Source organism: Toxoplasma gondii, chromosome VIIa (assembly GCF_000006565.2).
Source record: "Toxoplasma gondii ME49 chromosome VIIa, whole genome shotgun sequence".
Taxonomy (NCBI): domain Eukaryota; phylum Apicomplexa; class Conoidasida; order Eucoccidiorida; family Sarcocystidae; genus Toxoplasma; species Toxoplasma gondii.
Genome location: NC_031474.1, coordinates 3,640,560 through 3,664,534, shown reverse-complemented (window position 1 = coordinate 3,664,534; position 23,975 = coordinate 3,640,560). Strand labels below are relative to the sequence as shown.

Here is a 23,975-nt window from a genome sequence, read left to right as displayed (position 1 = left end):
CAGTCTCTTGAGACACATGAAACCGGAATCACACGATTATTTTTTTGGCTCGAGTTTGTGCGGCATGCTGTTTCCACTGCTGTGACCCGGCAATAAGCGATACTAGAGAGATGTGTGTTTTTTCCTAAACCAAAACATCCGCGTCGCTGAGACAAACAATCCTTCTCTGTGAAAAAACCGTACGTCTCTCACTGCGTAGCCCTAGCCATTTCTAACTGCAGTGGTTGACAAGAGACTTTGTCTAGACTACAATGCTGGGACAACTTGGGTCTGCTGTGTGCATTCATCGAGTTTTTGCTGCATGCCAGCCTGGGAGACATTTCAATGGCGAGCAAGTCCATAAACCTAACCACCAGGGCAACGAAAGCTCTTCTTCAGTGGCCCTTTAACCAGACACTTTGAAGCGGTCGCCCCACATACCCGATAAAATAAATTATGCATATGTTGGTTGATCTAGGGAAAGCAAAGGGTTAGTTGCCTCCTGGAGACCTGCCTGAGATATCGGTGAGGTCGACTGCTGGACCGAGGAGACGGCCGAGGCCGGTGCAAGCGAACGGGTGGCATGCAAAGAAGTTTTTTGCCCAAGTAGCTTTGGCTTTCACAGTCCACCGAGTTCTTCGTGCAGCCAGCAGGACATCACAAGAGTGTTGTTGGTATTGTTTCCCATTTCCATTTGTTTCAGCCGTGTTTCCTCAGCGTCGCCGCTACGTGCTTCGCTTCCCCAAAAAAGCTAGCTCATCGGCCAGCACACGGACATGCGTGGAAGTGGTACGACTCACTTTGCGTGCCTCACAACACGGTTAGTTCTTTCCGCCCTTTGTGTGTGCAGCAGAACCGTGTAGTCTCCCCTCTAGAAGCCCACCTACTGTTGATGGATCTTTTGCCGCCAATCGTTCTAGTGTGTCGTTTGCTCCGTAACTCCATTTCCATCCGGTGTCTTCCAGAGATTTAAAGGAAGCCAACCCATGTCTTGCGTGTGAACAGAACGACGCGAGAATCTGCTTCCCCATTCTGCCATTACCATATAGAAGCTCTCTTCATGGCTGAGATTACATCGGTCTTGTTTGCAAGGTCCGTTTCCCTCGTATTTAACTCTCTTCCCCCGGTTTTTCTTTCTCCTGTGTGCGCCTCTCCGCTCTCTGACGCTGCTCTGCCACTCCTAGGAATTCGACCCAGTAAGGAAAAGCGATATCTGTAAATGGGTAGCGTCACAGAACCATGGACTGGGGCGCAGGTCGCGACGCTGCCCCCGTCGCTGACGTGACACAGGGAAACACAACGGGGTGCAGAGACCTGGAAGCAGAGCCCGAGGCCGTCCACTCAAATGGATACAGAAGAAGCGAACGAGAGGTAGACAACAAACAGACTGAAGTTACCGAAGAGCAGCAACCGGAAGCCGAGCTCCGGGACAGGGGAGTTTTAGACCACCACGATGTTGAAATTACCAAACACCACGAATCTTGCGACCGAAGGGAGGTTTTCGATGTCGACAACGGACACATGCGAAAATTCCCGACAGACCTACAGCGCGACGTGACGACAGAGGCATGGAACAGCAGGGTCGACGAAAAAACTTCAGACGCATGCAGGACCGGAGGGGAGGTTGACAAATATGAAGAAAGGGGAGAAGCTGCCGAGGTGACCGGAGACGACCACGGCGCCCCAGTCGGAGGCGAATATCCAGATGACGTCGGACAGCTCGTCATGGAAACGAAAGAGACAGCGGAGGTTGATGAGGAAGGATGTCGTGAACGAGATCTGGGGGACTTGATAGAGACTCCTGGCCCGAGAGTCATGTCTCCGACGGCATCGGGTGGGCAGCTGCCCAAGGGCGTGTCTCGGCTGCCATCGATGTTTTTTGAGGCGCACAGAAGACGAGAGAGTGAGGATACGTGCTGTCCGGCCGTTTCCGAGGAAGCGGTTGACTTTTCCCAGTTCAAGGAAAAGGTCGCAAATCCGACCTGCTCAGGACTGTTGTTCGAAAATGTTTCTTCAGATGCACCTGACTCGCCTCCGCCACCGACGTCTGCCTTCTGTTCTGTTCACCCTGCTTCTGCGTCTTTTCCACCTGCCCCTGGTTTCTCTTCTTGTTTCCCTTCGGTCCCCATTGCTTCCTTTTCCGTCTCGCCCGTCCCGCCACTGGCCTTCCTCAAACCGGCACCTCCCTCGGCTTCTTTCGCGACTCCGTCAGTGTCGGATCGACTCCACAGTATTCCTCCTTCGTCTCCCCAGTGCGGCGGTTCTTCTCGCACTTGTTCTCCGCCCCTACCCTCGCCCGCGCTTCCTCCTCGATCTCCTCCTCAAGTTTCTCCTCCGTCGAGTCCTTCTTCTCGATCGTCATCTCCTTCCAGTTCTGGGTGTTCCTCGCCTTCGCCGTGTTCTTCGCAGGGCTCTGTTCGGCCGCGGCGTCGAGAGTCGGGGCGGCGCTTGCGGTCGACGCACTCGGCCGACCGGAGCGGGACTCTGGCTCACGTGGATCGCGCCCTCTGTCCGTTTCTGTCGGAGAACGAAGGATCGCGGGTCACGACGGTTCTGCTGAATTGTCTTTCGCTGTCGCAGTTCGAACTCGCGCGGGCGATCTTGCACCAGCTGGTGGCCTCAAACCCGGTCCACGCGGTTGCTCTCACCGCCTCGCTTGTGCTTCACGGGCCGCCGCCCTCGTGGCTCTGCTCCCCAAGCGTCCCAAGCAGCGCCCACCTCGCCTGGCTGTGCGCCCATGAACTCGTCGCCATCTGCGAGCGGCTGCGTCGGACGCCGGCGCCTCGGACTGCGTCACTCACCCGAGACAGGGTTACAGCGGGGACAACGGCCAGGCCTTGCGGGGGTGATGGGGTCCGTCAGACTCCCCGATGGGCCTCAGGGAGCACTCCGCCTTCTCGGGCGTGTGGGGGAGCTTTGGAGGGAGTCGTCCGGAGGGGGAAATGGAACCTCGCGAGCGAGTCAAGAAATGGGGTACTGGCGTACCCGAAAGCAGATTTGGTCTCACCAGGTCAGAAGTCGCGAGTTGCGGCCGAGTTCCCCATCTCGCTCCTCTCGATTTTCCCCGTATGGCTCGTCCGAAGACTCCACTTTGACCTCCTTCTGGTCCAAGCCCTCCTGGAGAGCGCGGCGCACGGCGTGCAAATCGTCTCTGCCGAGGTGGCGACGGAGCTGCGCATGCTGCACGCTGTGCTTCTCGGCGTTCCTCTCGACGGCGAGAGCGACCCGCAAGGCCAGGTGAAGAAGGAGCTCTACGCAGAAAACGGACCGGAACCGGCCCCGGTGGAAAGGCGCGAAGGGCGAGTTGTGGGGCGGCTTCTCGGCGCAGGGGACCGGGACGGCGCGGACACAGAGGCGAGAAGAGAAGGAGACCAAGGAGATCCGAGTCTGCCTGGTTCGGCTCCACTGCCAGGAAGTGAACCACGAGACCCGGGCAGGGCCAAGTACCCCATGGGCGGGCTCCGGGCACCAAGTGCCGGGGTGACACGACGCCCCAGCACGCAAACCAGCTCGGCCGGTCAGGAGGCGTCATCTGGAGCGCATGCCAGTTCGACTCCGCCCTCGAGGCGGCCGTTTTCTTGTGAGTGTCCCGAAGCCGTTCACTTGCCAGCGTTGCTGCTTCTGCCTCTCCGGCGGATCTTGCCCGCCTCGCTGTCGCGTCTCCCCGCCTGCGTGGTTTCGCGCAAAAGCCGCCTCGCCAGCTACTCCCAGGGCGTTCCGATTCTCTCCCTTGAAGCCGTGAAGCAGCTAACTGCTCTCCTCAGGTCGCAGCCGGCGTCGGCCGCGGCGCTTTTTGCGGCAATCGGGTACGCCCCAGCCTCAGGGTGGGGACTGGAGGTGAAGGAGGACCTGACGAGTCCCCAGAGACAGGGCGAAGGCGCAGAGGTCATGATGGCTTCCTCTCGCCAGTGCTCGACTTCGTCGGCTCATTCTTCTGAGCCGGAGGCAGCCGGAACCGCCGCGGGCACCGTCGACGGCTCTCGGGAGCCAATCGGAGATCGACCCTTTGACAAGGAATCACCTGACGTCTCGACCGCGTTTGTGTCGGCCTCAGGAGAAAAGCTGATGAGGAAGGAGGAAGAACGCTTCTACACGCACCTCACCCGGATAGCCGTGGCGAGTGTCCGGTGGGAGGAGCAAAAGGGTAGTGGCGCCGAGGGGTTTCGGGTCGACGTTTGTCACATGCAGCGCCTGCTGCGAGGCCGCATGTCCTCTCTCTCCGGGCAGGTGCCAGTCCTTTTGAAACCACTGTACAATCCGCACGCGCTCTTCGGAAGCTTCGCCGACGTCCGTCTCTGGACCCCGGATGCATGCCCCGTCCTCGCCATCGCCAGGTCTGCCTCCGCAGGCGCAGACACGGGGAGGCGTCGCCGTTCTCGCCCTTCCCAGGGAGAGCTATGCTGGAGCGAGGAGACTAGTGAAGATGAATCCTGGGTGATTGCGGATAAGCCGGCGTCTCAACTGGCCTCTCCGCTTTGGAAGCCGAACACTGCCGAGGGCAGAAAAGAGGGAAGTCTTCCCGACCCTCGAGTTCCTGTCAGTCCTCGTATCACATTTTTCTTGGATTTCGGAAATGCATCTTCAGGCGGGATGCAGGCTTCGAGTCTCTTGCCTGGAGACGCACCTAAAACCCAGACAATCGATCTCCTCACCGCCGAAATCCGCCTCCACGTGATCAGAAGACTGCATGCAGTGCACGTAGGTGTAGCCTCGGAGGCCCTTTTGCGTTGGCCGAGAAGGCGGGGCCGAGGCGCACGCGGCGGATTCGGTCTGTGTCCATTTCTACCTTTGCAGGTGCCTCACGCCTCCAGGTGGAGAAGCGGAGGTAGCGTCTTGACAGGCGACCCCTACTGCCACCTGGGCGCGCTTGACATATCCGCAGGCATCCTGCCACTGCTCGCCTCCATCGTGGGGCCCCAGCGCCAGCGTAGCTATGCAGGGGCGCTCGCGAGGGCGCTGCTTGCCGTGCGCGAGGAAGCCCGAGGGTATGGAGAGAGGTGGAGAGAGGGTGAGGGAGGCGACGAAAGTGAGAAAGAGAGGGAAGCCCCAGGACAGTCTGTCTCCGTCGCTCCTGCGGGGTTGTTGAGAGGCGAGAAGGTGATGCATGGGGCAGCCTTGTGTGAAGACAGTCCTCTCATTGTCGACGTTGTCGACCATCTTGGCCTGGTTCGCAACGATCTCCTACACCAAAGCCTCCGATCTCTCTTTCTTCTTATCAGCCTGTTTGTCGCCCTCCACGACGACAGTGACAACGCCCCGCTTCTGCTTCCTTACCTTCGGCTCTTTCTCGCACAACTAGCTACGCTTCCGACCTCATCCCCCGTCCGCTTAGTTGGTTCGCCGCAAGGCCCAACAATGGGAGCGGCCTCAGGCGTGGCGGCGGCGGATGGCGCACAGTCTGGCGCATCCGAGTTTCCGTCTGCCTCGCCCGCTCAGGCCTCGCTTTCGGCGGGGTCAGCAACTTCCGTTTCGCCTTCTGTCACCCTTTCTTCATGTCGAGGCTCGGGACAGGGACCCGTTCGCGGGAGGCTTCCCACGGCAGGGCCTTACGACGCGCACACCTTGGCTGCGGCGAGTTCCGACGAGAGCGGCACCTCCCCGTTTTTCTCGTCTTTTTTCAGCTCTTCTTGTCCGCAGTTTTCCTACGCCTCGACCTGTGACGCAAACGCACCTGTGGCGAACGACCCTCTTTTCATCGAAGGAGGGTCGCTGAGCAAATGCGTGTGGCTGGACCTCGAGGAGGCACGAGGATGCATAGAAGAGATTTTCGATGCGGCGATGGTTCCGCTGCTCCGCGCTGCAGACGAAGAGCGACGTCTCCGAGATTTCAGCTATGCCTCTTCTCTTTCTCCTCGCGCTTCGACAGCCCCTGCCTCTGAATTGCCTTCTGCCCTTCCTTCAGAGGCAACCACCAGCCTCGTCGGTTCGCCTCGCCATGACGCAGATGCTCCTCATCCCTCGCATGCCCTACACCCTGCACACGCGATGCATACAGGGCGTGCAAGCCAGAGCACCGGGGGCGACGAGGCTCGTTTTCAGTCGCGTTCTTCCATGGCGTCCGCGTCTCTGGGTCTCCGGTCTCGAGCGTCTCAAAGCCATCTTTACCTTTCGTATGCGGTTCTTGGTCCAGGTGGGGAGGGGCGAGGCGTATCTGGGGACGAGTGCTTGAGGGCAAGTAACTCGAGCAGGACCTTCAGGGGCCGGCGAGGCGGGCTGCAGGCGGCGGGGGAGACCACGAGGCCGCTCCTGTGCCTTTCGGGTGACGGGAGCCTCCCGGGATCGCGCATGCTCGGAGAGAGGAGCGACGACGGGACGGGCTCTGAGGACGCCACTCGGCAGAAGCAAGCGTCGGCAACAGCCTCGCGTTTCTTTTCCAAGTTTTTGAATCAGTTGACATCTTCCGGTGCGGGCCTCGTCCGAGAGCCTCAAGAGACGTCCTCGCCTTCGCTTCGCTGTGAGACCCAGCGCGTCGAAGGGCAAGATCCAGACAGGGAAGAAGACCCACGGGTGCGGCAGTACGGCTTCACTCTGGGCGGGGGGGTAAGGACCGCCGAGAGGGGGCGACCTTGTCCGAGTCTCTCGGGCTCGAGTTTTGCCTCCGGCCGAACTGCGAGTCCGTCTTCCTTGCGGCTTTTCCGCCAGGAGAAACTGTACATGCATGCCGCGCTGAGGCCTCGGTCGTATCGCATGGCGCTTTCGCGGGGCGCAGAACGGAGCCAAGATTTGCGGCAGACCTGGAGAGGGGGCAGGGAGGTTGAGGCTCGGCTTGCGCGCGAGAAGAGAGAAGAGAGTAGAAAGAATGATCGAGACGACGATCCACAAGACGATGCAGAGAGAGGCGCATACGGTGCCAGGACAGTGGAAGGAGGAGTAGATTCCAGAGGCAAACCTCCGGCGTTTCCAGTCAAAGTGGCGAACGGGGGAGAGATGCTGGCTGGAGAGAGAAGTGGGAATGACCGAGAAATTCCGAGCTTTGTGGCTCTCCAAAGACCTCATTCCGGAACGTTTGGTTTCGCGTCGAGTCGTACTCGCTTTGGGCGATCCAGCCGGCCAGCAGCAGGGAGAGACGGGGCATATGACAGAGTTCGAAGCAGCGAGAGAGATAGCGAGGAAGGCGACTCATGGGAGAGGGGAGGAGAGACAGGACAGGTGAAGGCGCTTCACGGCCGGCAACAGGGAGCAGGAAACCAAACGAGAGAGTATTTGTTGTCAAACCCCCGCCTCGGAGTGTACGGACAGTGTCCCTCGAGGTAAGGGATTGCTCCGAGTGTCCTGTGGTGGGACGTCTGAATCTCCATTTTTTGACCATTTGAGCTCCAGTGTAAATCCATGAACTGTGGTTGTAGAGATGAAACTGTGGATTCGGGTGTTCATGGAAGTCGATGGTTGCCAGATGCATTCGGCACCCTGTTTGAAAAGCCTCCAATTGTTCGCCACCCGCAGGCACACATTTCCGTACAAACAGTATTTCCGCGCGATTTGTAATCCTCTTACGTCGCAGCCCTCATTGCAGGATCATGACTGTCCCCGGCAGATGGCGGTTCGCCTCTTGCGTTCCTTCGCTTGTTTGTTTTTGACGTTCTGTTGGCGACTGACTGTACCTCGTCCTGACGTGCAAGCGGCGTTCGTGGGTACCCGTCTCATGGCGGCCTCGATTCAGTGTGGTCGACAGTATACAGCGAAGTTGCTGTGCTTCTCGCCGCTGCCATCACCGAGATGGTTCTCTCCTGTCGCTGTCTGTGTTGTCTCCTTTTCAGCGGTGTGCTCTCGCGCCTGCCGATCTATGAGGCGCTTCTCGCCCACGTTCCCGTGATGAGTCCCCAGCCTCTGGTCTCGCCTCCACGTCTTACGCTCGATCTTGCGCGACTGCTTTTTCACGACGCTATGCCCTCCAGTTCGGAAACGCCTTCGGCTTCTGTCGAGCATTCACGAGCGCCCTCCTCTCCCTCTCTCATTGGAGAAAGTCTGTTGACCCTTCAGCTCTACGGGCACCTGGACGACCACTGGGTGCGGCTTAAGACGACCCATTTGGCGTTGCCTCCAGCCTTCTATTTGATCACCTTCCCCTCTTCATCTCCTTCCTTTTCCTCTGCGTCCCTGTCTTTTCCTCGTGCCTCGCCGCTCTTCCGCGAAGCCCAAAAGGACTATTTTCGACAGCGACGGCGTACGTGCGGGCTGTCCAGCCCAGTCTCGTCGTCTTCGTCTCCTCCTGCTTCTGCTTTGGGAGACTCGCATCGCGACAGGTCACTGCATGTAGCTTCTGGAAGAGCCTCGGAGAACCTGGATGCTGCCCCATCGCCTGATCGCGCTGCAGAAGCAGAGAATCTGGCGTCTTGGCCGCCGGGATCTGGAGGAGACCCTAATGCCCGTTGTCTCTCGGGGGCGGCGCTCCGCAGTGCGCCCGAGGGACAGCCTCGCCCCTCGGCTCTGGCGCTTGGAGACAGAGGACAGAAGGCTCCTGGAGGCGAAGGCGCCAGACAGGAAGGCCCGACGAAAGCTGGAGGCTGCGAATGGAAAAGAAACCTGACTTTCTTCGATCTGAAACAAGCGTCAGCCGTTGCTGCGGAAGAGGAGGTGATCTTCTCTCAACACTCGGGTGTCGCTCTGCCAGCCTTCTGGGACAGTTACTACACCTCGCTCCGCGTTACTCGCCAACATTGTCTCGAGTTTCCTCTCAGAAAGGCCATTCAGTTCGTTCTTGATCGGTGAGTATCTACGGAGGGGAGTAGTGCTTGCAAGCACACTGGAACGCGGAAAGCAGTAGCACCGTGGAAACCAAAGTCAAAATCTGAAAGAGAGCTTGGTTCATTGTCAGAGGCTCAACACCGTAAGCACGAATGCCAGAACCTAACAGAGCGCTTTGCTCATTCGTACAGAAGCATGCAGAGCGTCTCGGCGTACTCGACCTTCGCCGCGTTTGTGTCTTTTCAGCCGAGCCTTATTCGGCGCAACTGCTCACAATCGCGCTGACTTTCGCGATCCTCTGACAATCACGGAGGTTCCACGAGCACGTCAGCTCATGACCCAGTGGAAGGAAAGCAATGTCGCATGTTTCAGAGAAACGCACGGCCTCTCCTGGCTCTATTTGTGAGACGCATGGCCTTCACGATGGATACAAGCATCGGGGCTTGTCGTTCTTTTCACCAGGCGTCTTGGAGCGGTCTTCGTCGCCGTGACTGCGATGTCGCTTTTGCCTCCACTGTCTCTCTTCCCGAATGACTGAGTGTGTGACTGCGCTGTTCTCTCCAGGAAGTTTGCGCTTGCGTCGCGGCTACTGACGCCCTTTCCCCAGCTCAGGCCTCTCGTGGTGCTGCTCGCCTGGGGCGCCTTCGCTGGACGCATGCATTTGCGGCAGCGCCTCCTAGACTGCGTCTGGCGCAAGGAAGATCAGGAGCCAGAGCGCCTCGCTGCATTTGTCTCTGCGGGAGAAAACGACTTCTTCCTGAACGCCGACAACGAAAGGAGTGCCCGCCCAGAGAAGCCCGGCTCGGCCGTCGGATCTCCGAACTTCCGGTGTTCTGTTGAGAAAGGGAGAGAGGTGAAGCAAACAAAAGGAGCTGGGAAAGCAGAGGAGGAAGATGACGAAGATGAAGAAGGGAAGGAGAGTGTCTGGGAGGCGAGACCGCGGTGGAGGACGACAGACGGCGACGTCAGGGTGCGGGAGCATTTGGAGGTAAGTGAATTTGAGAAAAGAACGCGCCCTGGCTTTTTGTGTCGTGTCTTGCTCGAGTTGTCTTCTTGGCGGTTGTCAAGAATGCGCTCAAGCGCTCAAACGGACTCACCAAAAGGGTGCTGAAAAAATCCCCGCTGCGGCGGTTGCATCATCAAGAGTCAACGAAGTGCACAGAGGTCTACATCATGGAAGACGTAGGGCACAACAATAACGTCTGGAAGAACACACCTCTGTCAAGAATGCCCACCAGCAGGGGGCTGTGGGGCTTCGGGAATGCTGTGCGTTTATGTCGTTACGGTACCAGTTTTTGCGCGGAATTTGATAGTGAATGCGTTTAGTTACCGGAACCAAGATCCAGTGTCGTCTAGCGATCACAGCAAAGCTCCACTGGGAAAACAGAGCACTCCGGGTGCTTTACAGCACCACGCAGGAAGGGACAGGGCGTCAACACGACGGTTCTATTTTGCGTACTTGTAGAGAGCTCCCATGCGTCCCGTAGCCTCACTTACCTCTTCCCCATACTTGACGTTTTCGCTTTGCTCTACTGGAGCTCTGACCCCCCTTCTTCTGCCTCATTTCTTCGTCTCTGTCGACGTCCTTTCCTCTTCGTCTTGCTCTCCTTCCTCGTTTTTACCTCCTCGCGAGGCTTCAACTTGGACGCATTGATGTTCACAAGGAAGTTCCAGCAACATGGATAGGCTCCATCGTTAGTCTATTCGTTTCGTGTTGAGCATGTTTACGCGAACGACCTGTGCATGGAACCTCGACTCTCGGCTTTTTTTCCTTCTTGCTGTCAGGTCCTCGACTACAAGATGATGGCTAGCTGGTGGCTAGCTCATGTGCTGCTCGCCTATGGTGAGGGGTCTGTGTCTCAGAGTGCGTCGGGCTCGCGGGTGGCTTCTGGTGTTCCTTCCTCGGGGGCAGGCGTTTTCGCGAGCTTTGATAGCCAGAAGTCTTCACGCTTCCGGCGGCTCTCGTCTCTCAAGGCGGCATGCGCGGAAAAGTACTTGCGTAGCATTGCAGAGCTGCCTCACGCGCCTTCTTCCATCCCCGCGCGTCTTCTCGGCGAAGACGCTGCTCTCGCCTCGCGGCTGACGACGGGATGGACTCTCAACAGCCTGCGCAGTGTCCCGGCGCGCGAGAGAGGAGACCCTGCAGCTTTGTCGTCTCTCGCTCCAGATCACAGTGGAAGCGACGGTCAGCACAGAGAGGACGAAGGACGGGCCGAAGGCCTCCCTGAAGAGGTGTACACGAGGAGCGACAGCGGCGCCGAAGAAGCGAATCGAGGAGCGACCGAAGCAGAGCGTGACGGGGGTGGAAGGCACACGTGGAGTGAGTCGAGGAAGCCAGGGCGTCGACAAGCGACAAGCACAGACGGACAAGAAGGCGACAGGGAGCTCCGTCTGCGTGCAGGGACGCCGGCAGCTATCGAAGGCGACGATGTGGAAGGGCGGCATGGGAGAGATGAAGAGGGGAGTCTCCACGTTTGTACCGCCGAGACGTATCACGTGGAAATCCAAGAAGGAGACAAACTGGAGTGTCTAGCTGCGGAAGTCTTCGACGAACTTCAGAGACACTCGATTCTCTATGTGGTGAGGAGATGTGCTGAGGATGTGTACGTGTCTCGCCAGTGAAATGGGTTCTTCCTCATTATATATACATTGTGGCGTAGGATTTGCTGGCGGAAGCCATTCCAGCGACACCGGTCTTTGTGGTTTCACGCCTTTCTGTCATCCCCGTCTCACTGGCGGAGGAGTGTAGGCGAGAGTTTTTCCATTCTTTTGGTGCCTTCCCTGCACTCATCATAGATGTCGTCTTTATCTCTCTGCGTGTCACGGTTGCAGCCTCCTCACTGTCCGCCTTCTTTCTTTACTTCGTGTCTTCGTCACAAGCACCGGAGCCCAACCGTTCTTTTCAAACGGCCGCATTCCCCATTTCTCCTTTTTTTATTTTAGGCTTGTCTCCGTTTTCCACTGCTGTTTTTTCGGCTCTTCAGCTTCGAGCGCGGCGATGCCTTCCAATGATTTCGGCTGCGACCTTCTTCGCTGGGCTTCGTGCCTTACCGCCGACGGAGAGGCGCGCGACGACCCTCGAAAGGACGCACGACGCTGACTTAGCTTACCTCTACTTTGCGCTCCGCGAGGCGATTCATTTGGTTGAGTCCTGTTCGGACAACTCAGCTCGCGTCCTCTCTGCTCCTCCGCATTCGCCGGTACCCGCGGACCTGGGGCTCGCCTTCAGTCGCCCGCCTCATCAGGCCCCGGCGAACGGCCTGTGTGCTCGTGCGGATCCGGCGTCGAGGCGACGATCCTCCCGCTTCGTGCATGCAGGGAAACGGGAGCATCGGAGGAACGGTGGGGGTTTCGCCTACGAGGAGGCGAGAGCCAGGGAGTTCTCACGGAGAAGAAGCAGCGGGGACCGAATTACTCTCCGGAGTCTCTCTCCCGGGCTTGCTGCCCTTCCGGACTCCGACGGCAGAGACAGCGACTACGGAAAGGAACATATGGGGGAGAAGAAACCTGTTTTGTCCCCTCGACCGGGAAGCAAGGAAGGACAGAAGAGTTGCGAAGACAGCCGCAGCAACGACCCGACGAGGAGCCGGAGCGCGTCGCCTCCGCAGCGCCCCACCCCACACGCCGACTCCTGCGGGCCTGAGGCAAGGCCCCGGCGTCCCGGCGCGCGCCGGAGACAGGAGACTCGTGCCGCGAAGCCGCCTAGCGAGCTCCTGCGAGGACCCACAGGGCGCTGGATTTGGGGCCGCCTGGGGCTGCGTGAGGAGGCCGCCGGAGCGCGGTCCGCGTTCGTCTCAGTGCCGAAATCGCTTCGACAAAGGAGGAGGACGCTCAAAGACAGCGTGCTTCTCCTCGACGACGTTGGAGCCTCAGACCGCTCACCCTTCCTGTCGCCGGCAGTAGAGCGCGGCACCTCCAGCGGATCCCGGGGACTCGCGGCTCTGACCTCGCCTGGACCGTCGCCGACAGGCGCAACGGGGCCTGGGGGGAGTTCGCTCGCGTGCACGGGGAGCACCGGATTAATTGGAGGTTCTCACTCTGAGGGTGTGAAAATGTCGCCAGACAGGGGCGGTGCCCCAGGCATTCATGCGTCAAATGGCCAGCCTGCCAGTCTTCTCCAGTTTGCCCAGAAACGCCTGGAGGCCTGCCTCACGCGACTCAGCGACTTGATTGGATGCGTGCGAAGAATCTCCTACCGCGTCGTTCTTCTTCTTCACCTCTGCAGTCTGTGCTTCACTGCAGCCACGCGAGGCGAGTTCGCAGACGGCTCAGAATGCAAGGGTGGAGGAAGAAGAACCTGGGGAGGCTCCTGCGAGAAACAGTTCGTCGTCCCCCCGAACGTCCTCCTCTCTCTCGTCATGCTGATTCGGTAGGTGGAACTGGGTTCTGGAAAGGGGCCGAGGCCTCCGCGGGAAGACCCCGAGGATATAGAGGCTTCAAGCGTGCCCGACCGAGGTTGGCGGCGACTTTGGATGGTTGAAACGGCAATGGTATTCCGCCAGAGGGCGTTAGACGTATTCACTAGGCACGTATACGGGTAGGTGACCATGCAGCGTTTAGGTTTTTCACCCAGGCAGTGAGGAGAACAAGAGCGAGACATGCCAGTACAGAGAGAAGGGATGAGAGAGACAGGTGCAGAGAGAAGGAGAGAGGAAGCGGGAGAGTACGACGAGGAGCAGATGGATTGGATAGGATATACATCTCGTTCGATATCATCGCGCAACCCGCTATGTGGATGCCTGGCTTTCTGGCGGTACTCCTCCTGACCGTCTTCTTGCAGGGCCCACCTGGAACGTCTGAGTGCGGAAGTCGGGGAGCAACACGGAGACACCATTCGCATCGGTGGAGACTCGAGAACTGTGCGGTCTCATGGGAGACTCGGAGGCCGCGACTTCCTCCAGTCCTCGAACGAACACAAAAACGGGGTGCTGCTGTTCCTTCGAGCTCTGGATCTTTTTACGCACGTGAGATTGCATGCCTATTGTCACCAGTTTCGTCAGAGGCACTTGTGTCACTAGAGCAAGCAGCGCAGGGCATCGTGGAAGGCGAGAAGTCGAAAACGAAGACCGCTTCAAAGGCCAGAGAAGGTCTACGCGAAGCACTGCCTAGGGATGAGCATAAAAAAAAAGACAGGGGACGTACAGTATCGTGTTGAAAAGAGTGTAGCCACGTTTATCCTTGTAGGTTCAACCCCATTGTGCGCGGAGGACCGTTGCCTTGTGTATTCGTCGTCACTTCTGTCTGTTTGTTTTTTCCATTTATCTATTTGAATCTGTCTGTCTCTTTGCTTTATTTACACATGCCTTTGACAGTCGTTGTCTGCGGACTCATGTCTGCGTCTGTGTGTCTTCTATGCCGTTCTCTCTCTGTCAAGACATTTACAACGTGTATTGTCGTGTACATGCCGATAACCATTCTGTAGAGTGATGAACACGGTGGTCGGGCCTTGGCATCGCCATTGCCTCTGCATGTGTGGCACACTGATTTTTCAATTTCTGTTTCTCAGGAGCTCCTGGTGCGAGGCCAGTTATGCCTGCAGCAGTTTTTCGACGGGGCAGCGTTGTGCTCTGTCTCTCTGAACGACTTGCCAGCAATTCCTGGTGCCTCTGAAACGAGAGACAGCGGTTCACGGCACTGTCAGCCGCTGACGTCTCGCGCCCTCGGCGCGACGCCGTTCCCCGTCTTTCTCCTCAACTGTGTCTCTTCTTGCCCTTCTTCCTCAGAGCGGTTCTCACCCCACCCGGTCTCCCCGCAGAGCAGGGCAGACGCCGGCCTTCGGGAGCGAGAGAGCAGAGGAGACAGTCCACTTTTCTCAGCTTCGTCTGCGTCTCTGCCCTTGCAGAGTTCCTCGCGTCAGCGGAAAGATGAGGACGAAGGCAAGGGGGTTTCGCCTTCTGTCGTTTTGTGTCCTGACTGGCTGCTCTGGTGTCGCTGCATCGGTGCGGTGGTGACGCTACCGTCGTCTGCGCTCCCACAACTGGCTTCCGGTGCAGACGCTTCTGTGTCCTTGCCGCGTCGGCTCTCGACTTCCTCCTGCGCAGGAGACGCCTCCAGTGAGGAGGACAGACATGCGGCGAGTGAGGAGGAAGCGGCGCGCGGGGGGAGGGTATCCAGGCGACGGGAGGCCGCAGCGGAGGCCCAGAGACGAGAGACGAGTGAGGCCAGAGAGCGAGGAGAAGCTTCGGGGCAACGAACACGACTGGGACGCAGGGGTACAAGAGGGGGAAGTCTCCCTAACCACAGCTTGGCCGACCTGAGTCCTGAACAACGAGAAAGAAGTTTTTGCTTAATGGGGTCAAGAGAAAGAGTTCACTCAGGTACATCGCTCTCAAGATTGACAACCCCCTTTCTGTCGAGAGCGACGGGACAAGAGGAGACAAGACTCTCGCTGAAAGCAAATCCTTTCATCTTTCACCTCCTCTCCTCGCCGCCGCTCCTGGTTGCCAGGACTCTCCAACTCAACGATTTCACCTTCTGCGAGTAAGAGATGTTCAGCGGTGTGTGCTTCGGATGCCAACTACGTATGGCTGTGCGTGGTAGGATGAGGTATCTTACCAGCTACAGGTACCTCACCGCATCTGCAAAACGTTGCGTCTGTAGCGGCGGACGGGAAGAGCATGGTCCATGCGAAACAGCTGCGCCTTTCGACGGTGGGCGTCGCCGTTACTCTGTAGTGACAGCACACGCATACTCCGCAGCCGCGACGAAACGCAGCAACCGACTAAGATAATGCACGCCTTCTGTCCGTAGATCTATCGTCCTCGATTTGTTTCAGCATGCAGGCATCTGTCTGAGCGTCTGTGCGCGCAGCGGCATCCCCTTTATTTATGCGTATGATACTATCAACTGTTTACTGTCTCAGGATCCAGGCCCGCATGCATCTGCGCCTAAGAATTGCCTGTGCATGCATGCACACACACATACATGCATCCACATATTGAGCTGTATGTGTCTGAGTGTGGGTGTTTGCCCGGTTTACATCCCGGTGAAATGGTTTGTTTCCAATTTCCACTATTAATTGTTTGTGTTCAGTCGTCTGATGCGATACTTCGACCTGCCGCCGAGCATCAAAGCGGCAGTCGCTGTCGCACGCGCCTTTGCGCAACTGAGGACTGTTTTGGGTTCCGAGGCAGCACGGAAAAGCGTTGGCGAAAGTGCAAGAGAAATTCAGACAGACATTCGTGAGGCAGTAGACAGAACCGTTCGGAACATGAGCAGGTAAGGTCGTCCTTACGCCATCCTGGCCAGGGTGCAAGCATCTAGAAAATTTGCCGCCTGCTTTTTACCTCTTTCCTTCTGTGTGTGCGTGTGAGAATCCATTTACATATATGTGAATATATGCATATCCATCTCCCTCTGCATGTTGATATGAGACTCTCCACGTGCAAGTTCAGAAAGACATGCAGATGAGCAGAACGATGCGCCGTGATTGCGTTGATGTTGGTCACACGTTTGTAGATGTTATCGACGCATTCGATTCCATTTATGTGCAGTTTTAGGCAAGATGGTTCGAGACGTGGACGGATTTGTATGCAGCGTGACTCTGTGTTGTATCGGCCGTACATCGAACGCGCCCCGCCGCTTTCTACCGGCCGTCGTTTCCCACAGTCCATTTATTCCCTTTTGCGTGCATGGCTTTTCTGTGTTCTGAAAGCGACGTACGCCTTTCGCCTTGTTGCGGTGAGTTCTTTGTCTCTGTTCAGAGCCCTCCAGACAACCTCAGAGCTGTCTCCTTCCACCCTGACTCAACCCCTGGACCTCGGCCAGCGCCTGTCTCCGTCGCCGTGGGCCTTTTACCCGAATTCCCCTCCCTCTTTCGCGACTTGTATGGGCGCCGAGTCCGGCGCGTCTGTCCCCTTTGCAGCGTCAACAGTCTCTTCGTTTTCACTTTCTCTCCACGACTTCTCCTTCCTGCTTCTCTCTCTGCGACCCCTGCTCCTTCCCCTCTACGCGTACGTCGACGCCGCGGTCTCCTGCGCCCTGTCGCCGCCTTCCTGTCTTCTTCTGCTGAGGAGTGCCCTCGATGCCCTCGAGGCGGAGCCTGCTGAAGGCGAAGAAGGTCTGTGGATCTCGCTGGGATCCGCCGACATCGATGAGAAGCAGCGCCAAAGACGCGTCGAGGAGAGGCCTCGGTTGGAGCGTGTTCCACCGGCGTTGGCTGTTTTTTTTCGAACTTTTGTCGACAGGTAAAGTCGGTGAACGACGCTTGGCTGAATTCCTCTCTGTAGGCTCCTGATACAATGCGTTTAAGTAGGCGGGGCCGCTACCCGACGCGCCAAGCGCGGGGCAGACGCTGGCGATTCGCGGCGCGCACGCGAGAGAGAAGGGAAGGGATTTCAGCAGGCGCAGAGCCTCTGAGGGTTGCTGCCACACGGCACACGCGGTGTCGCAGCGACAGAGAGAGAGACCTTGAAAAAGAGAAAGACGCGAGAAACGGAGGTGATCCATCCACTCCAACGAGAACAGGGAGAGAAGACCGAACCCCCTCGTGTCGCGGCTCCTCAGCCGATTTCCCCTGCAAAAAGCATCTGCCCGCCTGCCCGTCTGAGTGGTGTGTTCATTGCCCGCTGTTCCTTTTCTTCGCCTTCGGTCTTCGTTGTCCTGCTTCGGTCCCCTCATCGCGTCTTCGTGCTCGCCATATGCTGCCCACTCTGGCGTTCTTGGTTGCGGTGGTTTCTCCGGTAGCGACGCCCGTCGAACGCACTTGCTTCTGCGTCTCCGTCTTTGACTCACAGTCCTGCTTTGGTTCTCTGTCCTCTTCAGACTGTCTGTGCTGTTGGAGGCGAGGAATCAAACCCCGGCGTCTTGTCGGCCTCTGGCAGGTGTGCTGCTCGACGTCGAGGCGTTGCCGACAGAACCGGCACTCCTTCGCTCGCACCTGTATTCTCTCCAGAAGCAGAAAACCGCCGTCGCCGCGCTCGTCGAGGCCCTACAGTTCATCAAGGAGGAGACACATGCCCTTCGTTCGCTTCACTCTGCCCGCCAGTTCCTCGGCACTGCTGTGAACATCCTGAGTGCAGAGTCCGGTCCCGAGCGCCGCCCTCCACAGCGGGAAGGCGAGACGGCCGCGCGCGACGCGAAGCGAGGAAAGCTGCCAAGTGCCTCGTCAAAAAAGACAGACTCAGCTGGCCTAGAACCTGTCGCAAATGGAGACGTCTCTCCGTCTTCTTCATGTTCGTCGTCTTCTTTATCTTCTTCGTCTCCCTCTTCACCTTCAGCTTCATCTCCTGCGTCACCATCAACTTCGTCTTCCTGTTCGTCTTCGTCTGCTTCGTCTTCGTCTGCTTCGTCTTCGTCTGCTTCGTCTTCGTCTGCTTCTTCGTCCTCCTCGTGTTTAGATGACGGCGCTCGAGTCTCACAGGCTGCTGCTGGCTCAGCTGCCCAGAGAGGAGGAGGGCATGCAGCGGCCACTAGTGAGGCGCGAGTGGAGCCTTTGGGGGCTGCAGGTTCCTCGGGAGCCGGAGGAGGTTTTTCGAGTCCTCCAGGAATTGCGGACGTCTCTCCGACTCGGGGACGGGCGTCTGCCAAGTACCTTCTTCATTTCCTCGAATATCTCAGTCGAATTGTTCAGCTGACGGAAGCTGCGACTCAGAAGTTTCTGAGGAGGGCGACGAGACCCGCCAACACGGCTCTTCTCCCCGACGCCTGCCGATGCTGTGGCCTCACAGACGGCTGCTTTTACAAAGCCTGGAATCGCGCGCCGTCGGTCTCTCCCTGGGTCTGTCGCGTTCTTTCTACGCCTTCTCATGGACCTTCATCTAGAGCGGGGGCTTCGCCGCGTCGGCTGCTCCCTTCTGGAACTGCATGCAGGGGGACACCCGAGAAAGAATTCCTCTCGCTTTCGGACGAGACGCGTAGTTCGGAGTATGACCTGTTCGAGGTTCTTTTCGACCATCCAGAGTCGACCATAGCGCGCGTCCTTTTCGAGTTGAGAGGCCGCAAGGAGGCTCAGCGTCTTGCCGCTCTCATGGACGTCGATCTCGTGAGTGTCTTGGTGCAGGGCGCGACTCCTCTCCATCGTTTTTTCCTTCAGGGATTTCTCTCCACTCCGAGCACCTGCTTGGAGGCAGCAAACGATTTTTCTCCAGGTTCGTGGAACGGCGAAACGCCTCCGGATTTGCCCTTGAGATTGGAGGGTCGCGGGGAAGCAGAGCACGGTAACGGGTCTCCTCGAGTTCTGGCGGCTTCAGACACAGAGGCCAGCAGGCTTTCTGAGCCTTCGAGCGTCTCTCTGCCTTCCACGTCGGACCAGTCTCCGGCTCTCGCTCCCTCGTCGGGCCTGTCTCGGAGCCTGGCCACCCACACCACAGCTGGGAGGTCGCATGCGTCGCGATCCGCCCACTACGTCCTGTCGATGCACACGACGCTCTTGCTGGCGGAGCTGGAGCAGCCTCTGAAAAACGCGAAGTCCGCGGACGTCTGTCTCCTCGCGGCTCTCGCCTGTCTCGAGAGACTCACCGAGCGCTGGCCCTCCAGAAGCTTCTACCAAGCCAGCTTGGAAATCATCGGAGATACAGCTTTTCTTCCGCTCCGCCGGTGGATCGAGGAACGCATGCGGTACTGGGACGCGATATGCGACTCCGCCGCTGGCGCCAGAGACTTGAGGGAGACAGGGCGACAGGGAGACCTCCAAGGAGAAACGAACCGCACGCCGGGGAAACGGGAGACAGACGCAGAGAGCGAGGCGGCAGGGCGGCGGAGCGAAGAGGCCAAACACCGGGTGCCGAACGAAAACAGAGCACGCAGAGACACAGAGGAATTCGAAACGCTCGGATATATTGAAACTCAAGGATGGTCACCTGAACAACTCCAAACGCTTCCTCCACAACTCAGGGTAAACCGTCGAGCAATGAACCAGACTGTGAACGCATATGAATATATATATATATATATATATATATATATGAGACAACGTGCATGCGTGAACATGCAGATGTGTCTGCACGAGCCTATAGAGTTTTATTCAGATGGAGATATACATATGAATATCAGGATATCAGCATTTGTGGTTTCGGGAAGACGCATGAATCTCGTGATTTCAAGTTGAGATCGTTGCTTGGTGGTCGCCGGTCGTGTCTTCGCCCCCTCTCTTGTCCTTGGTTCTCTGTGATTCTCTGGCTTTGAGTTGAAAGGCTTCTCTCTTTTGTCACATTCCGATTGTCAATGTCAACATGAGTGTTTCGATATTTTGGACGATCTACCACTCTCTTGACATTTCTTTTCCTGCATCGCTCCCGGCGTCGTGCAGCTGTAGCAGCGAGTCCGGATGTGCATGCAGGATTGCAATTAATATGTTTGTTTCCGTGCTTTTACATGCGCAATATGCGTTCCTTCGAGCCTTCACCGTGTGGGTTTCAATCAGGGGCTTCTCCTCGCTGTGGCAGACGACCTGGAGGCAACCACCGAAGCATGCGCGCGGCTTCAGGCGACGACCCTCATGCGCCGCGGCCTCGTTCAGTCTGCCCTGCGGCTTGTTGACCAGACTCTTCCTGCAGGAGATCCCCTCCAGAAACGCCTTCTCCGACATCTGCTTCACAGTCACCTTCCCAGATCACCAGCGCTTCCTTCTTTCCTTTCTTCTTCGTCTCGTTCTCAGTCCTCTTCGTCTCCGCCTGTGTTTTCTCCGGGCCTGCCTGTTTTGGGACACCATGCTGGCCTGCCGAGTGCAGCCGCTTCCGTCTTCCATCTGTGTGCAGAAAAGCAAGAATCCGTTTCCTCGGGAGACACCCCCGAGAGGTTAGACGCGAAGGTTTCCAGAGGCGCTGGGATGGAGGCACAGACGCATGACGTCACTGTCTTCCACACCGGTGAGTCTCAAGACTATCTGCCGTTGCCTGGCTGCATCGTGAGGGAGGAGGACCCTGTCGCTGCGACAGAGTCTGCTCTGGCACTGTATTTCTCCTGGGAGGTCCACACGGCTCAAGAAACTCTCACTTGTTGCTTGCACCGTTTGAGAGCCGAGGCAGAGACTCTGCCTGTGACAAGGAAGCGAAAGGGAGTTCGAAAGCCGGCGGCGACCAGCGACGAGCATGACGCAACGCAGGAGGACTCGCGGGACACCGCCTCTGCAGACAACGAGATGCACGAGGAAAGAAAGAGTTCGGAGGGTCTTTTCTCTCGCGAGGACAACCGCGACGACGTCGATGGCAGGCGCGGCAGTGAGGGACATGGGTGGGAACTGGAGTTTCCAAACGAGTCAGGAAGTCGACTCTCTGGAGGGACATCTTGCACCGTGGACGACGGAGGAAGCCAGGCCTTCCACGGTAATGCGCATCTGGCCTCCCCGGAAGAAAACGTTGGCACTGAAAATGGCATCGACGGAAACTCCTCGTCTGCCGTAGGCTTTTCGCCGGTGACCGCTCGGCTTGAAGGGCAGGGCGAGGGAGAATCCGCCGTGTATGAAGACCGGAAGTTGACGAGTCGCCGAAGAAGAACCGAGCAACTGATTTCGAAGGTGCAACAAGTTCTGCAGCAAATCGACGCCTACCGACAGGCTGTCGAGGTCTGTGGAGACCAGTGGCGCGTCTGGCAGGACGTAGGAAATATGTGCCGATCCCCTCAAGGAGTTGCAGAAGTCATTCGTGTTCTTCTTCAGCACAACGGCCATGGCCTCGCCCGTACCGTTGCAGAGGTGAATCTGGAATGAAAAAGTTGTCGCTTCTCCGAAGTTCGTGGTCACCGCGTGCGGGTCTTCCATGGGGTTTGAGTGTCTCTGAAGTCTGCTTCTCGCACACTGCCGGAACTCTAATGGAGGAAACAGAGACAGTGCCTAGCTGACGGTGTGTACGAAACCGGTTTCAAGTCAACGCTCTACGAGGCGCCGCCGCGGAGGTTTCGTCCACTGGGAGTCAGATGTTTCCTTTTCGATTCTGTCTCCTCGAAGGTCATATGGTGTGTTCCATTTCGAGACTGGTGTTGCAAGTCCTTCGGTGATTCGTCTCCAGACCGTTGGTGGCTTCTTCTTCTAGACTGGTTTCCGTGTCTTCCTTGTTTTCATCTTCTTCAGCTGTTCACTCCCCTGGATCCCTCGTTGTTGGCGTCGATTCACTTGTCCTACCTACTGCACGTCTTCACCGAATGCGACGACCAGACGACGGCGGTGAACACTCTCCTTTCACACCCTCCGAGGGAAGCCGTGGGGTTTGCATTCAAGCTCCTCCGTTTCTCCAACAAGATTTCAGATCGTCTCCTTCTCTGCTCCGTTTTACTTTCTCACCTCGACCTGGGACTGACGGAGAAAGAACGCGAAGAGGCTCTCACGCTGACAGCCTCCCTCCAGCTTCTACAGGCCGTCTTAAGCCGCGTGGAGCCCCACCATGAACGCGTGCTTCTCCAACCTCGGCTTATAGTCGAGTCGCTCCTGATGAACGCAAGATGTGATGTCCTCGTGCCCTTCTTCCAGTCGTGGCCGGACCTGCGGGACGATGGCCTCATCGTTACTTACGCCAGAAAGGCCCTGTGTCTCCACCCACCTGCCTGCCCGACCCCAGAGTCTCCTTGCTGCACGTCCGGTATGGCGGGTGTGTCTCCGTTTTTCGCGCAGACTCGCGGGCTGGAAGTCGGAGACAACGTGGAAGAAGGAGAAAAGAAAAAGCTTGCGAGAGTCATCTGGGAGCCAGAACGAGGGACCCTTCACATGAGTAGCTCTGACAGAAATGGAAAAAAAGGCTCTCGTGCGCGAGGAACCGAGTCAGAAGGCGAAGAGATCCTGAGCGCTGCCGCGGCTCCGAGACGAAGCGCCAGTCTTTCTCAGGACTCTCAGACCTCTTTTGGGGAGACGGTCTCGGCGCCTGTGTCTCTCCTGCCGGGCAGCTCGAGGCCGTTGTCTCCTGCGAGTGTGTCCGCAGATTCGAAGCTCGCTGAGAGCCCGGACCAACGGGGCAGAGACCTTCCGCCTTTCCGCTCTCCGGGGATAGGTGGAAAGTGGAGTCTGACGGGAGACAGTTCGCGTGATGAGGCGATTCGCAGGGCCCACTCCTTCGGACCTGTCCCGTGTCTGGGGACTGCCCTTCAGTTGCTCGACCTCTGCAACGCCCACTCTGTCGTGAATGCGGAAGCTTGTCTCCAGATCTGTGATGACCTGTCTCTTCGCCTCTACGCTTCTGTCCCCGTCCACCCTGTTGCATCTCACCAGGTGCCTATCGCGCACCTGCCTTCCGATGCGGCGCCTCTGCGAGGACTCGCTCCGGACCTGCCTCAAGGTTCTCGCGGCGAAGGCAGAGGAGTCGAGACAGGAGGAAAACGCCCACTGTCACCCCACCTCTCGTCGCTGGGGGCGGCACCTACGCTCTCTTCTACGGGGCCTGAGCCGCAGGGCAGAGAGGGCGAGTGCGCGGATTGGCAGTGCGAGAAATATGGTGGCGAAAAAGAAGAGGGGCGGCGAAACGGAAATCGAGGAGAGCCCCGCGAGGGCCAGGATCGAGGAATTCAACGGAGTGTGGGGTCTGGAATCGGTGGATCCTCGCAGGGAGGCCAGGCGCGGGAAGAGAGCGGAGAACGGAGACAGGAGACGAACGGCGTCCCTCACTCACTGGTGGTCCCCACAGTGTGTAGAGAACCTTCTCCCGGCGAGGGCCTCGGCGTCGTGAAATGTGGAGGGACGTCCAGTCCCACCCCTGCATGTGGCGTCCCTGGAGACAGATCGAACGTGACCCCCCAAGGATATTCGCAGCTCGCATCGCCCGTTGCAGGCAAGCCGACAGGGTCGCATTTTTTCTCGCCCTTCAACTGCTTCGGCGCCGTCAGTCCCTCGCGGTCAACTTTCAAAGAAGTCCAGTCCTACGCCCAGCGCTCCCGCACGGTGCGTTGCGTCTCCTTTCTCCCCGGGTGTCTCCTCCGGCCTACCGTGGACCTGCCGAACTTCCCCGGCTCCTCGCGTTCGATGCCGCTCCCGGAAACCCCCAGAGGCCGCGAAGTCCCGACGGTGAAGCACCACTCCGGACCGACCCCACAGGGTCCCGTCGCCGTGGCGGCCCGTGCTGCGGGCGACGCTAAACGAAATCGCATCGTCTCGAGCAACCTCGGTTCGCACTTCTCTTCCGTTTCCTCTTTCCGCTCCGGAGGTGCGGGGGTCTCTCAGCTCGTCTCGCTGATTCTCCGCCTTCTCCACTTTTGCCGCCTCAAATTCGCCCATGCAGTCCCCGCCGTCACGGCGCCGGTTCTCCTGGGCCAAGAACTTCTGCCCTTCCTCGTGCGCCTGCGCGAACGCACAGGCCGTGAATTTTCGCTACTCAGTTTGATGCTCCTCGACAAAGGCAAGCATCTCCGAGACTCGCTGATCCGAGCAGATCAGCTCGGCCTCGCCAACGACC

At 58.1% G+C, this 23,975-nt stretch overlaps 1 protein-coding gene across 1 annotated transcript in view; it reads left to right on the top strand.

Annotated features, from left to right (window-relative positions):
* Window positions 1–1,218: 1,218 nt before the first annotated feature.
* TGME49_202070 (hypothetical protein) overlaps window positions 1,219–23,975 on the top strand; it is a gene marked incomplete at both ends in the record, with an annotated part of 32,950 nt that continues 10,193 nt past the window's right edge. Inside the window, 12 exons of the mRNA XM_018779187.1 lie at window positions 1,219–7,229; window positions 7,737–8,684; window positions 9,229–9,652; window positions 10,450–11,244; window positions 11,649–13,033; window positions 13,445–13,628; window positions 14,171–15,144; window positions 15,697–15,882; window positions 16,368–16,850; window positions 17,428–19,498; window positions 20,027–21,295; window positions 21,671–23,726. Of these exons, the coding sequence (XP_018637421.1) occupies window positions 1,219–7,229; window positions 7,737–8,684; window positions 9,229–9,652; window positions 10,450–11,244; window positions 11,649–13,033; window positions 13,445–13,628; window positions 14,171–15,144; window positions 15,697–15,882; window positions 16,368–16,850; window positions 17,428–19,498; window positions 20,027–21,295; window positions 21,671–23,726 (16,786 nt within the window). The remainder of the gene's footprint in view (window positions 7,230–7,736; window positions 8,685–9,228; window positions 9,653–10,449; window positions 11,245–11,648; window positions 13,034–13,444; window positions 13,629–14,170; window positions 15,145–15,696; window positions 15,883–16,367; window positions 16,851–17,427; window positions 19,499–20,026; window positions 21,296–21,670; window positions 23,727–23,975) is intronic.